The sequence below is a fragment of the Lepidochelys olivacea genome, assembly GCF_965140295.1.
Source record: "Lepidochelys olivacea isolate rLepOli2 genome assembly, chromosome: 3".
Lineage (NCBI taxonomy): Eukaryota > Metazoa > Chordata > Testudines > Cheloniidae > Lepidochelys > Lepidochelys olivacea.
This window is the reverse complement of record NC_140413.1, coordinates 100,600,424-100,615,640: the sequence shown is the minus strand read 5'-3', so window position 1 is coordinate 100,615,640 and position 15,217 is coordinate 100,600,424. Positions and strand designations below refer to the sequence as shown.

General features: G+C 40.6%; 1 protein-coding gene across 13 annotated transcripts in view; it reads left to right on the top strand.

Annotated features, from left to right (window-relative positions):
- The window catches only part of EPB41L2 (erythrocyte membrane protein band 4.1 like 2), a 289,024-nt gene that overhangs the window by 202,554 nt on the left and 71,253 nt on the right, over positions 1-15,217 (top strand). For all 13 annotated transcript variants that reach the window (XM_084624357.1, XM_084624353.1, XM_084624364.1 and 10 more), the window contains one exon: positions 7,114-7,156. In XM_084624357.1, coding sequence (XP_084480483.1) covers positions 7,114-7,156 — 43 coding nt within the window. The remainder of the gene's footprint in view (positions 1-7,113; positions 7,157-15,217) is intronic.

Sequence of the window (15,217 nt, the reverse complement as noted above, 5' to 3'; positions counted from 1 at the left end):
AATAGCATAATTTCCCCGTCACAAAGCGAGCGCACATAACCCATGGGAGCCCCGAAATGGTGAGTAAGCACAGGGTGAAGCGTGACTGATTGTTTCACGACTGTACTGTCCTCTGGGTTTCTGTGCCTTGGGAAGAGCCAACAGCAGCAGGAGGCCCCTATACTGAACGCTGTCCCCACGTTTTCCACAGGAGTTTGTCCTGGAAGATATCTCGCTGCTGAGGGTGACCTGGGAAGCAAGGGAGGGTCTTCTACTGTAATGCGGCTTCCGTCCTGGCCCATGTGCAGCCTGCCTGTGTGCAGCAATGGTCCCCCCCACCTCTCACAGTACAGTGGTATGGACAAGTTAGCCTACCTGGGACAAGGACGACAGTGGCTCTCCCGAGAAACCTGCGCAAGCGCGTTGCCCAAGTTCTGGATGAGACCTTTGAAGAGATCACTGAGGCCGATTACCGTGATGTGAGAGAGCACATCAATGCCCTATTCTGCATCTAGGCATGCATGCAGCCCTAACCCCCTCGCCCCAAGAACCCACACAAAATAACTTCCTTTCCAAAATAAAAGCCGCTTACCGGGGAACCTCCTCTGGTGTTTTTCCCCAAGCACCGGTCGCCGCAACTGGCTACCTTCCTCCTGGCTTGAGAACAGCTCCTGGCTGCATGCATCTAGGGATTCTGGGGTGTCTTCCTCCGCCTCAGCACCCTCGCTCCTGCTTTGGTCCTCCTCCTCCTCCTGCCTTGTTGCACTGGGCTCTGAAGTGTCCATGATGGTCCCCCGAGTGGAGCTGGGGTCGCCCCCAAGTATCACATCCAGCTGTTTGCAGCAGGTCGCGGGGGCAGCACTGGAGCGGCTGTTTGCCTCGCAGGCTTTGTGTTAGGCATTCCGCAGCTTTAATCCTGCACTGCGGTGCGTCCCAGTCATGGCCCCTTTCCATCATGTCCCTTGATATCTGCCCGAAGGTATCATAATTCCTACAGCTGGAGCGCAGCTGGGACTGGACAGCTTCCTCCCCCCAGCCACTGATGAGGTCCAGCAACTCGCCATTGCTCCATACTGGGGATTGCCTGGGGCGGGGAGGCATGGTCACCTGGAAAGATTTGCTGAGAGCACTCCACGCCTGGCTGAGCAAAGAAGAAGGGATTTTTCAAAATTCCCAGAGAATTTAAAGGGCGGGTCTGACAGTTGGTCACCTGAGGGCAGGGCAGTAGAGTTCAAAGAGATGACCAGAATGGCTGGAACAGTCATTGTGGGACACTTCTGGAGGCTGATCAGATCCCACAAACACACCAGGGCATCCACGCTGGTGCTGCGATGCTCCAGCGGGGGCACAGCAAACATTATTCCACTTGTCAAGGTGGAGTAACAGGCGTGTTCGAGCTGCGGAGTCAGCGCGCGCTACGTGCCTTGCCAGCGTGGACGGGTAGTGGGCTAGTGTGCCCAGGGCTCCTTTATTGTGCTGTAACTCACAAGTGTAGCCAAGGCCTAAGAAAGGTCCTTAGGTCAGGTTTGAGGTGCTTTGACATAGCTGTGCGTGACAGCTTGATTTTTTTCTTATTTTTTTTTTTAAACTGCATCTCACTGTGTTTTAAGTCTGTTACTTTTATGAGCACTAGCATTCATTTAATGCATTAATGTTGTAAAGGAAGAAGATAAATTTGAGGCAAAAACAGTCTTTTGTGTTTGTCTTGTAGAACAGATTAGAAGATGTTGTTTACTTAGCTGGCTTCTGCTGGATTCATTTGTAACTGTTCTTTCACAATAAAATCTGAAGCAAGACACAAATGATGCCTTCAACCATCTTATGTATGAGATCTCATGGTACCTTGACAGTTTGATATTAATTGTTCAGTATGACTGAAGCAAGAGTGTTTGGCATCTCTCTACGCAGAAGCAGAGGCGGTAATCTCTTGTTGTTAGGTATTCACTCTAGAACATTTCAATCTTGCCAGTATTCACCTTCAAAGACCAGTCTGTTTGAGAGGCTTGTTTGTTTAATACTTGTTAACCACTGAATGCTAAATACATGAGTCCATAATAGAGACTGTAAAGTCAGCTTTAAATAAACTCTAAATAATGCTCCCTAGTCCCCCAAAATGTGTGTACTTTTAAAGCTTAACAATAGCAAGAAGGGCAGGAACTCCAGTCTCTTCTAGCAAAGAATGCCACTGAACTCATGCCACTAGGTAGGAGTGGAAAGGTTTTTTTATTCCTTGTATTTTCTGATATCCTTAGTGATGACAGGCCCATCCTGAATCTTGACATACCTAGTGAAATAAATTTAAATGGTGTCTCTGAATAATTATGCCCTTTCTAGATGAGGATGGCTGGCTGGGCGTGTGCTGTGAATCTTATACATACTTTCTGCCTTTGTCTGAGACTGAGGGGCATTTATTTCTGTTTTTTATTAGGGCAACACTACCAGTTCCATGTAGTGTTTTTTTTTCAGACTTGCATCCATGGTGCAGGTTCACAAAATACTTGGTGGTTGCGACTGTGTAGATATACAGAGTGGGACTACGTAAAATAGGTGGACTCAGATTTTTATCATTTGAAAAGTTATCTGTTCTAGTCATAGTCTCACATATATATATGGAAATATTTCATATTTGTAGTTTTCAGAATGGTAAAAACTGTATGTTCCTCTTTGCTGTGTAAAGCTTAAGGTCTTTTGCACATATCTGGGTTTTAGGGAAAGACCATATGCTTGAAATTCTCCATCTCCTATTACATTCCTATCTACTCTTTTGCATAACTCTTTTCCTTTGTTTCAAAATGGTCATCTCGCTTCTTGAATTAATTGATCCAGAAAAAACAAAACACTGTTACTAGCTCCTTTGAGCCACAGATTTAAAATAAAAACAGAGGGTTGGAAGCTTCAGTTTTTATGTGCTGGTCTTTTTTTCTTATTCCCCCTTTCTGTATTAAGATTCTGAAGATTGGATTGTTTCCTCATTTTGGCACCAGCTCCTTCTGATCCATTTTTTCCTGCTGTGGCTGTTGCCTCCTTAGATTAAAATGCCACAAATCTCTGACCTCTAGCCCAGTCAGTGCTAAATGCTGAATGATGTGTTTTTCCCATTCTTGTGCACTCATCACAGCCACTCATTTGTGAGCCAGCTGTCATGCTAGACCGCAGCTGTGGGGTGTGGAAACTGAATGCCAGGCACTCTTCTGAGTGGAGAATTAGAGCTGTTCCCTAATGCAACATCAGGAGTGCGAATAGAGGGGATCCTATTGATTTTTTCCATGTCAGTGTTCTGTGCAGCTGGGAGAGATGTATCGTAACTTAAAACTAGACCTCATTAGCATTTATTAAACTTAATAAAAAACCTGTTATAAAGTAAAATTACACTTTTCTCTGAAATTTTAGAGTTTGTAGAAACATTAAAGTTGTTTGCTAAAAGTTTAGATGGCATGTAGGGTAATGAAATCAACAGGGAGTTCATGAATGCTCCATTAATACTTGTTTTGTGCTCTTATGATGATCTGTATCACAGCTGGAAATGCTGCTCTTCTGGATTTGTACAAAAACACTTTTTGTATTTTGTAATGGTGGAGAATATTTTGACATTCTCTGACAATTCATTACTCTGTCTACTTCTCTAACCCTACCATTTACAAATGTAACAGAATGATCTTGTTTTGCCTACTGGATCAAATTTAACGTGCACGCATTTAAATCTTCTATGCTAAAGTACTGTCCTTTCCTTTTCACAATAAGCCAAAGCAAAATGGTCCATATCAGGATAGACTGTTTAGATAGATTTACAATACTCTAGCCAAAATGAAGGGTACAGAAAAAAAATATTCTTACATGGATGTAAAATGTATTAATTTACAGAACTATTCCTATATATTATAGCCAAGGTACCATATATTATGTAGAACACTAGACCTGCGTTATGCAGCGAGGACCACTGATTTTATCTGGCAGAGCTGCCCTGAAATCAGTGGCAAAGTTATGCAACATAAAGTTAATTAACAAATTTAGAAAATTGCTGCTCAAACTACAAACCACTTCCAGGTTTAGAAATCAGAAAAAGTGAACCTAGTATCTTTTACAAAACAAAAGGCTGCCTTTTTCATTTTAAAACTTTTTCTTGTTATTATGTTCCCATTTTCCACCAATATAGTTTAAAGAACGTTGCTCTTTATAAGCAGATGTCACTGTTAAGTATACTACTGCATCATAGTATTTTGTAATGGTAATACCAAAATATTATGTAAAAAGTGGTACATATATGAAATTGTGTTTTGCATAATTTTGACTGAGTTTTAAACCATTATCACTGTATTTGAAAGAACATTATGACAAACATGAGCTTGCTTATTTACAAACTTAATGTGGGAAACCTCTGGGGGAAAGCTACTGACTTAGCCTGTAAATCATTGTTGTCGATGTAAAATAGCATAAAACTCGTCCTTGCTCATTTGAAGAATTGTGTTAATGCTAGAACTGAAAGCCTAGCTAGACATACAGAAGGTTTCAAAATGAGGCCAGGATTTCACCAATTGCAAAACTTCCATTAACTTCAGTTGGACTAGGATTTCACCTGGAAAGTCTTTTCCACTAGATGGCAGTTGGGTGGTTTATGAAGAGTAAGTGATGTCCAGGTTTTTGGTTTTTTGTTTCAAAAAAACAAGAAGATCTAAAACTATTATACAAATTGCAGTAGACTTGAACAAATTTGTAATAGCCAATGCAGAAGCAGGCTGACTTAGTCCTTCTCCTATAAGCAATCTTGAATGATTTTCATAATTTTAAGAAATTTTATAGAGAAGGAAATTTATAATCACTTCTACTTATAAAAGTTAAAATATAGTTGCTTATATTATAGAATGCTATTGAAAAATCTTTAGTGCTCACACCAAAATAATGAGATCTTATTCATAGGAAATTTCTTGGAGCTCTGGGATTTAGTTTTGTTTTTCTCAGGTGAAGGGAAACACGGTTAACTAAAAATCCCAAAGCAGTAGCTATATGTGTACAAATAAGTTAAAGTATAAAACAAGAGTGGAAATCTTTTTCATCTTATGTTCTGATCATGTTTTTCTTGAAGGTGCTGTCATTAGTTTTTAAAGCAGTTTAAGGGCTTTTCTGGACAAGAGAAATTTACACGAGTGTAACCAAGTGGATATAGTTTATAACCATGCAAACCCCATTGTAGATACACTGCACTGGTGCAAAAAAAACCCCCACACTTGCACCAGTGTGGTTCAGCCCAGGAAGTTTGTGGGGGTAAGTCACACTGGTGTAAGGCATCTCTGTGTTAAAGGATTCCACTAGAGTGAAAATATCGATGTGGTTACTTTGGTGCAAATTTCCCTGCTCCACACAAGCCCAAAGGAACTGCAGCTTAGTGCCTTTGGTGTTACTGAGCTAAATTTACCTAAGGCAAGAAAAGACTCTGGTACAGACCTTGGGAGCATGTAAGCACAGCCCCAAAAGTGGGCTGCATTGGAAGAAAGAGCATGTAGCTAGGTCAGGCAACAAATGCAATGATACAGATATTCTCTCAACAGTCTTGGCAGTATAGCACCTCTGGAATCCCTGGGAGATTTTAAAGCAGACACCTGTGAAGTGGATGTTGGAGGTGAAATTATTTCCTGTCTTGCCCTTAAAGGTTCAGTCTCTCTCTCTTTCCTCACCCCCACTCTTAAAATGCATTAAACCTGACTTAGAGTATGTATGCAGAATTTTTATACTACGTTCATTACCATGATGTTTGAATGCAATGGTTTCAAACAATCATAGAATCATAGAATATCAGGGTTGGAAGGGACCTCAGGAGGTCATCTAGTCCAACCCCCTGCTCAAAAGCAGGACCCATCCCCAATTAAATCATCCCAGCCAGGGCTTTGTCAAGCCTGACCTTAAAAACTTCTAAGGAAGGAGATTCCAGCACCTCCCTAGGTAACGCATTCCAGTGTTTCACCACCCTCCTAGTGAAAAAGTTTTTCCTAATATCCAACCTAAACCTCCCCCACTGCAACTTGAGACTATTACTCCTTGTCCTGTCCTCTTCCACCACTGAGAATAGTCTAGAACCATCCTCTCTGGAACCACCTCTCAGGTAGTTGAAAGCAGCTATCAAATCCCCCCTCATTCTTCTTCCGCATCAATCTCTATTTGATTAGTGCCAATAAACAAAAGGCTCTGTTACAAGTCACTTAAACTGTGCAGGCCTCTTTTACATAACGTCTGTGGATAAGATTAGCAATCTGGATAATTCCAGTTACTAATAATTACATTTTATGTCTTTCTCAATTCCCCTCCTCTGGAAATACTTCTGGATCATCAGTCACAGGGTTAAATGCCTAGTTACATCAATTTCAAGCATTGTGTGCTGCCTAGTGGATTACACAGATTGTACTGGGATGCTTTCTGCTTTGAAGGTGGTACATCCTTTGTTAGCTAGGCTCCTAATTCTGAAAAACAAGCAAGTTTCATCTTGGTGCTTAAATATGGATATGGATACTTGTGCTTGAACATTTTGGCCAGTGCTTTTAATGCCATACTTGGTTCACAATGACCCTTTGAAGGGGGGAAATACAGAAAAAAGTGAGCTCTGTGAATAGGTCTTTTCCAACACTTCCTAATGTTGCCAGAGCTAGTGTTCGGGTGAAGTTGAGAGAAGAAAAACAATATTTTACTTTGTAGAAAATGGGAGAGAAGTATCTTCAGTAACTTTGGTTTGTAGGAAGGAGTGTGTAGAAATTACACATAGAGATCTGCTTTCTGTCAATAAAAGGAATAAATGAAAGGAAATTACTTGGTGATTTGTGAGGTATAATTTCTTTGAAAATACTCATTAGAAGACTCTCTAAAATATCATTTAATTTCCAGAATTATAAGATCTTGTCTAAGAGAATGAAGTTAAAAGGGTTGCATAATAAGCTCTGTGTGTGGGGGGGGGGCGTTGGAGGGTGAAGAAAATCAAAGCACAGTTCTTGATGGAAAGTTACAAGTTAACTCAAAAATTCTTCAGGGTACTTTCAAAGTAGAATATCAGAAGAATGTACTGTACAAGTGTTTATTTAAATTCATGAAATTATATCACACTTTCGTTCGTCTGAATTATTTCCTTATGTACTGATGTTCTTCCTTTTTTAGAACTGGTTAGATTCTTCAAAGGAAATCAAGAGGCAAATTCGAAGTAAGTACTCCTGTACTGATGTTAAATTCTTGAACTCAATTTCTAATACAGAAATATATTTTCTTAAAGTTAAACTATTTAAAGCAAAACCTTGGATATGGCAGGAAACTTGTCATGAAGGTTTTAAAAACGTGATTTCTACTGACTCCCCTGTCCCATCTACAGATAGTTCAGGAGCTATGTGAATGCACAGTTGTCTACAATGCGTTGTGGTGTCCATGGTAGATTTTTATTAGCAGTTTGGATAGGATTATTCAGGTCTGTATATGTTTTAGGCCTGGATTAAAACATCGCTCACTAACCTAATTAGTCAACAGTGTGTTGTGATGACACTGGAATTAAATGTTTTTTAACATGCAATCCCCTACTGTGGTGAAGAACTGTGCACTATCGCAGTTGAACCTTTTGCCTGGTTATTGGATGGGTTTGGATAGTTTACCAGAGAGCTAATGTTATTAGCCTGTTTCAAAACTGTCATATTTAACTTGTTAATTGACTTTGTAAATTTTACAGTTACCAATCAGGTAACTTTGGTATTTGCAGTATTCAGAGTGCTTCCTATCAAGGGAATCCTAGTTACTTTAGTAATCACGTCCTTTACTTAGGCAAAGCTTTTCAGTACTAATGCTGAGTTTAGAGCTCTTTTCTCCAGCTCACCTGGAGTTGCAATTCTGTGGGGTAACTGTCTTGATAACTTCAGGAAAACTGTTTGATTTAGGGAGTCATGTATGTATGTTTACCTGTTTGCATGATCTTATTAACCTGATTCCTGTCATCTTGATTTCCATGCTTAATCTAAAGAAATCACAGAAACAATGATTAATTGTTCTAGAAGGATATTGAACTATAGAAAGGGTTTTTTTCAATGTCAGAGTTGTTTCTACTTCGTTTTAAGACCTGGTGTTTTATGCATATGTGCAAAATGCAGCCTACCTGGTAAACAGAGGAGTAGTCATTCCAGTATATGGAATTCTCAGTGAATTTCTCCCAGTTCCCTCATACAATAAAAAGAAAAGGCAATAAAAGGATCCCTTATTATGAAATATCTGGCCTTTTCCAAAATTATTGTAATTAAGTTTCAATAATTTTTAAACCCTTAAATTGTTGAAGGGGTTGAAACAAAGTAGTGTTAGTAAAATTGAAGAAAAGATGGATATAGATTTTCATTGTTGTCTGTACTTACAATTTTCTTTCCAGTTTATTCTTGACTCAGCTGAGATGTCACGTGGTCATAAGTACTCTGTAATTACTGTACATGATACTGCCTAAAGTGATGATTAGGGGTTAATCAGTAAAATGGGTATCTGAACTTTTCCGTGTCTGTTAAATGTTAGTTGTGTTAAAATGTGGTCTTCAGTGACTGTTGGGAGACATTTTATGTAACTCATTAAATTAAATGTCTCTTATGAGCATCTTGTGTATCAAATATGATTATTATGATGCTTTCTTGTTTATATCAGCCTTTGAAATAACTTTTTTTTTTAACACCCAGGAACTCTTTAAAGACTCCCAATGCTTTTAGCCACTGTTTTCTGGTAGAGGTGGTTTTTCTTCATGCTAAAGTCCACGAATTTATACTTCAGCCTGCTTTGCATCTGGGGGCAGAACTAGACCTGTTAGTCACTGGCAGCACTGAAATTCCCTTTAGGTTTTTTTTCTGCCCCCACTAGACCTCCCTGCTGCAGAGCTTTTCTGAGGAAAATTCTGAACTTTCACATTTTTAGACTAGCAATCAGTTTTTAAAAAGTGGGATTAAAATCTGGCTCATATAGATATGAGGCTTTGGGATCAGATGCTCACACAAATCCATTACCAGTGATACAATTGGGAACTTTATGAGAAGCTGTGGCTATTCAGAGTTTTCAGAAAAGTAATCTTGTAATCCTAGTTTCTGACACTCTACAGAAAGGCAGTCATGTGACAAGATCAAGCAGTCTGGAAAGTACAAGAAGAGAAAATACCTCTTTGCAAGTAGTAGCTAAAACAAATGCAGGGTCAATAACTACCCTCTTTTGCTTTAGTTATCTGCAGTTCTCCCAACCAGCCCTGTTTGGAGCTAGAACCCCAACTGGTGCCAGGCTCTGTCAGTTTGGCAGAAAATGGGCTATCTATAGCGTTGATTAAATGAGGTCAGCAGAAATTGTCTAGAGAGAGTACCCTGTGGAATTGTTCAAGAATTCCAGGAACAGCTTTGTCCCATTCCCAATCTCAGCAACCAGGTGAAAGGCCATGGCATGAATTAAATCATCTATAAAGTAATCTATTTCTATTTCAGGTTGGAGTATTACAGCTCCTATTTCTTCCTCCGGATAATCTGGGGGACACAGCACAGGGCCCTCTCTGAAATCTCTAAAGAAGTTCCTAAAAGAAGCTTGCCTTCAAAACATTCCCATTTTACCATCCTCAGACAATGTTTATGTTCTGCAAAAGGCTGGAAGCCTTTTTCTTTTCTCTTTTTCGAGCATTACCATTTCATCTTTACATAGCTCCCAGGGAGTAGCAATAATATTGGCTTTAGGGAAGAAGGCAAATTACTTTACTTTTCTCTTCAGACAGTTTTTCTGATCAGGATTCTGTGCAGATAGAAAGCTGAAGCAAACGCACAGTGATATGGTTGCAGAATTCAGTACAAACAAAAACATGTGGTGCCAGGGAAGTAAGCCATAGGCTTGAACTGAAGATGAATACTATCAGGTACAAGGTCTCATCTCAGAAGAATGTTAACACAAGAGGAAGATGGCCATAATGAAAAACACGTGTCACAGAAACATCCAATTCTTATTGGAACCCATTTTGAATTCTGAACTCCTATGTAGGTACACTTCAGCAATCCAGAGTTCATATGATACCTACTCAGTAATCTTGTATATCCCCTCCGCAGATCACCCTATCTCTTCAATTGACAGAGATCTAGCTCTAGTTGTATATTCTCTAATCCCCCATTGTTCTTATTTTGAAGGGATTTTACCCTCTCCGTTCAGGGAATGGTTACCAGAAAGAGAGAGTACAGTGTCCACCAACTGGAACAGATTGAGTTATTAAGGTCTCAGGACACTGGTCCGTCCTTTGAAAACAGATGTGTTCTGATCATGACAGTCAATGTGTCTGATTGTGTTCTTCCCAGTTCTTATGAAAACCCTATCAGCTGTACCCCAGAGTGAGATTAGTCTGTCCTGGGTGGAGCAAAATGCTCACCAAGGGGGAAATAAACACCAAGACTTGCATGTCAGAAATCAAACTGGCAGAGTTGCTCCTACACCCAGAGGTATCTGAATCATTGTAAGTAAAATTGGAAGGCTAGTGATCAACCTTTGTATCTAAAACCAGTAAATAAAATGTCCTATAGCACCTCTGTGTGCCGGGACCAGAATGTGAGGTGGCAGTGACATCTTGCAAAACTGAGCAAGGGTCTCCTCTTTTATATGTCTTTCCAGCTTGACCATTTTTCCCAAGCCAACACAAAAAGTAGGAATGAGAGTAGCAGTGAAACTGTTCATGCTTTTCTGGCTGAAGAGGTTATGATTCTGAGACCTGAATAATCTAGCATTGGATTTTCAGAGGTCTGCTATTGCAAGACTGGTCCTCCAGCTGGGACTAGATGGTTTCAAATGAACACTTGATTGAAGTAAGTATTGCTCTGATGGACCCAAAAGAGAAGTCAAACCAATAGAACTTATTCTACAGGCTGGTACAAAGTCCACAGTTTAATTATCATGTTAAAACTAGCAAAACATATCCTTGACAGAGGTGCCAGAACAATTTGTATAGTGGGGGTGCTGAGAGCCATTGAATCAACCTGTAAACCCTGTATATGATGGAAACCACTTTAAGTAAGGGGATGTGGCAGCACCTCCAGCCCCCCTACTTCCAACACCTGTGATCCTTGAGTTCCCCCAGGAATCCTTTATTGTGGATGTATAAGAGTGTCCATGCAAAAAGGTCATATCTCTTTAGTATAATATTCTTGACATGTTCAAGAAGAGGAAGTTTTGTACAAGTCCCCATATTAAATACTGCCTTTGGGTATAACTTCATTCAAACCCCACAAGGTCGTAGAGTTCCTCTTTACAGCCATACTTGGATTGGACCTCTGAAGGAGATCCATTAGATCCTGTCCATTAGAGTAGGACTGACAGGGGCTCCAATCAGGAGTTTATTTGAAGTTGGAAAACCCGGTATCGTACTTTTAATTCAGACAAGTAGTCCTCACAACTGCCATGGCATTCATTCCTTAAGTAAATTCAAGAAAATTCCCTCCTTCGATTAAGTGTCAGTGTCGGGGCAGAGTAGTCATGTCTGTCTGTCTGAGATCTGCTTGATATCCACTAGTTCACCGAGTTCTGCTTATTGGTCATTCATTCTTACTCAGTGCCATTTCCTTTCTTTTGACAGAAGTCTCCTCCATACCTTAGTGCCCAAGGGGAGATTGATTACATACAATCTACCTCATTTTGGATGTCCATGTTTAAAGGAAAGGAGTACTTGTGGCACCTTAGAGACCAACACATTTATTTAAAGGATGATCATGCTTCCCTCCCTGGAGGCACACTGCTATGAAAAACCTACTTTAACAGATCTGTGGACCTTAGCAGGAAGAGGAATAGAATATTTTATGTGCTTTCCTGACCGTTTCCTTCCTTATAGTAATAAGGTCCACAGATCCAACCCACGCGGAAAAGAAATGGATCATTAAGATCAGAGAGAGGATTTCTGTTAATTGTTGTTTGATGTAATATGTCATTTTCTCCAGTAGGAGAAATTGTTGTACTTTTCCCTTAAAGTATCTTTAATAGTCTGTCATTTAGAAAGTAAATTTGAATTATCCTGATTGCGGAAGTTATCTCAACTGGATGGAACTTGAAGAGGTGGAGCATTCGCCTGCTGTGAGTGGATAACAGGTCTGGCTCTGCCCTCAACCTGCAAGCAGGCTGAAGTATCCATTATAATAAATTTGTGGACCTTAATTACTTGAAAGGATAAATTTTACTAAATGTGGAATCTCCAGATATTAGGTCGCTCTTCACTGCCAGTATTATTGCATCATTCTTAGACATACCATGTTGTGGTAGTTCAGAGTCTAATGTAAAACGCATACCACCTTTATTTCAAGGGTAATACTAATAAGAGCTTCATCATGCTTCTTCTTAAGTCATGATAAAATTCCTATTGTACTAGCACCTCAGGAAGCATAATGGTGTACTCTTGCCAGTATTTTCATTGTCTTCGGCTTGGAATGTTCCCAATTTACTGAACTCATTTTTATTAAGATTGAAAATGGTGATAGCAACTTGAGAATAAAATATACTAGTAAGTAAAAGTATATTATATACAGACTCATGTCACTTACTACAGATCCATTAATGCTATACAAGTAGAACAAAATTACGTTTAGTTAAAATAATTTAGTGTGTTTGTAGTGTTGCATAAAATGTCACTCTAATGTGCATATGGGATAATGTAGATTTTAAGGGGAGATATGCTAGTCAAGAATAAGATTTCCATTTCTGTACTTGAAACACAAGAGCATTGTAAATTATTCCGGGGGCTCACCTGTGTAATCTTTTCACTACATGTCACCAAGTGAAAGCACCTGTAATTGAGAGGAACAGTGTGTTCATCACAACTGAAGTGGAAGGTTCTTTGTTAAACCTACACTTTTTTAATTCTGATCTTTCTCCAAAAGCTTTACATTTGCACTAATCATTTTTGCTACGGATTTCATTAATTCCAAATGCCCTATAATTACGTTTAAGAAAACTTGGCTCATTTTCTACTGAAGGAATGAAAATTACAATTGATTCTCTACAGACCATGTAGTTTCATTTCCTGTGGTGAATAGATTATGCTGAAAATATAGCTGAAGTACAGTCATTTGTGTAAATAGATTAGTCTGATTAAAATGGCAGATGCATTAATTTATCTACATATTTATATACAATATGTAATTAACCTTCCACCTACTAAGAAAATGATTCATATTATATTTTTCTTCAAGTAATTGCACATGGCTATTTCACTATGTGCATTCCCAGTGCTTCAGACTAGGAGGTTTTTCCCTTAGCAGTACCCATTCGAGCATCACATGTACCCTCTGCTCCTTGTGCTACTGCACAAAGGTGTAAAGGGCAGAGCCCTTCGTGAGCTACAGCTCACTTCATCGGATGCATGCAGTGGAAAATACAGTGGGGAGATTTATATACACAGAGAACATGAAACAATGGGTGTTACCATACAGACTGTAATGAGTGATCAGGTAAGGTGAGCTATTATCAGCAGGAGAGCGGGGGGTAAAAAACCTTTTGTAGTGATAATCAAGGTGGGCCATTTCCAGCAGTTTACAAAAACGTCTGAGGAACGGGGGTTGGGTGGGGGGGGAGAGAAATAAACATGGGGAAATAGTTTTACTTTGTGTAATGACACATCCACTCCCAGTCTTTATTAAAGCCTAAGTTAATTGTATCCAGTTTGCAAATTAATTCCAATTCAGCAGTCTCTCGTTGGAGTCTGTTTTTGAAGTTTTTTTGTTGAAGAGTTGGCACTTTTAGGTCTGTAATCGAGTGACCAGAGAGATTGAAGTGTTCTCCGACTGGTTTTTGAATATTATAATTCTTGACGTCTGATTTGTGTCCATTTATTCTTTTACGTAGAGACTGTCCAATTTGGCCAATGTACATGGCAGAGGGACATTGCTGGCACATGATGGTATATCTCACATTGGTAGATGTGCAGGTGAATGAGCCTCTGATAGTGTGGCTGATGTGATTAGGCCCTATGATGGTGTCCCCTGAATAGATATGTGGACAGAGTTGGCAACGGGCTTTGTTGCAAGGGTAGGTTCCTGGGTTAGTGGTTCTGTTGTGTGGTGTATGGTTGCTGGTGAGTATTTGCTTCAGGTTGGGGGGCTGTCTGTAGGCAAGGACTGGCCTGTCTCCCAAGATCTGTGAGAGTGATGGGTCATCCTTCAGGATAGGTTGTAGATCCTTGATGATGCTTTGGAGAGGTTTTAGTTGGGGGCTGAAGGTGACGGCTAGTGGCGTTCTGTTATTTTCTTTGTTGGGCCTGTCCTATAGTGGGTAACTTCTGGGTACTCTTCTGGCTCTGTCAATCTGTTTCTTCACTTCAGCAGGTGGGTATTGTAGTTGTAAGAATTTTGTTTGAGTTGTTTTTCATAGTTTATTGGAGTGTCTGTTCCCACTTGTTCTGGGTGCCAACACATGGTACTGGGGAATGCCTTGGTTTCCGGGCTTTAAATGTTGCATCAGCAGAAAGAAATCCATTCTAGGTGTCTGAAGTACCTCAGCAAGGGTCACATCCAGAACAGGTGTCAGATCTAAAAAGTATAGGGAGGTGAGGCTCTGCCACCTTCTCATGGAGTCAGCCCTGCGTCCACCATCAGAGCCTTCCTGCTTCTACTTCAGTCAGAAGTGCTCCTTTAGACATTGCTGCATCTTAGTGCCGCTCTCCTTCCCCAGTACCTCAAAGAAAGCGTCAAAGGACTCATCCTCCAAGAGATCAAGGAGCCTGGTACCATCCACCAATAAACAAGCTGGAAAAGAGGGTAGCGTGTCCTCTGAGAAGAGGCACTCCCAGATGCTGTGACAGCATCTTATGTGGGGTCATCAATTCTGGCACTGGTGGTGCCTATGCTGTTGAGACTGATCCCTGCTGATGTACCAACCCCTTCAGTGTAACAACAGCGGTGTCAGGGGACCTTCTTGATACCACAGTTTGGGGACCACTGGATTACCGTCTTTGCGGATTGTGGATCGGATTCGGATCCACCTTTTTGTATCCCAACAGGGCTCTACCAGTCGGGTGACTCAGGCTCTTCTTCAGAATCAGAGATTGACTTATATGAGGCATATGCTGTGGCACAGGATCTTGCTACTGGTAGAGATCAACTTCTGGTACCGTGGCCAGCATCAGACCCTCTTTCGCCTCCTTGCCCTGTGCTGTCCAGAGGCAAGGCCAATATGCTCCCTTCTATACCATCATCTCCGGTCTGAACAGTGGTCCTCGGCACTTGGGAGTACCACAGTCCCAGTTGGTAGAGCCCTGCAA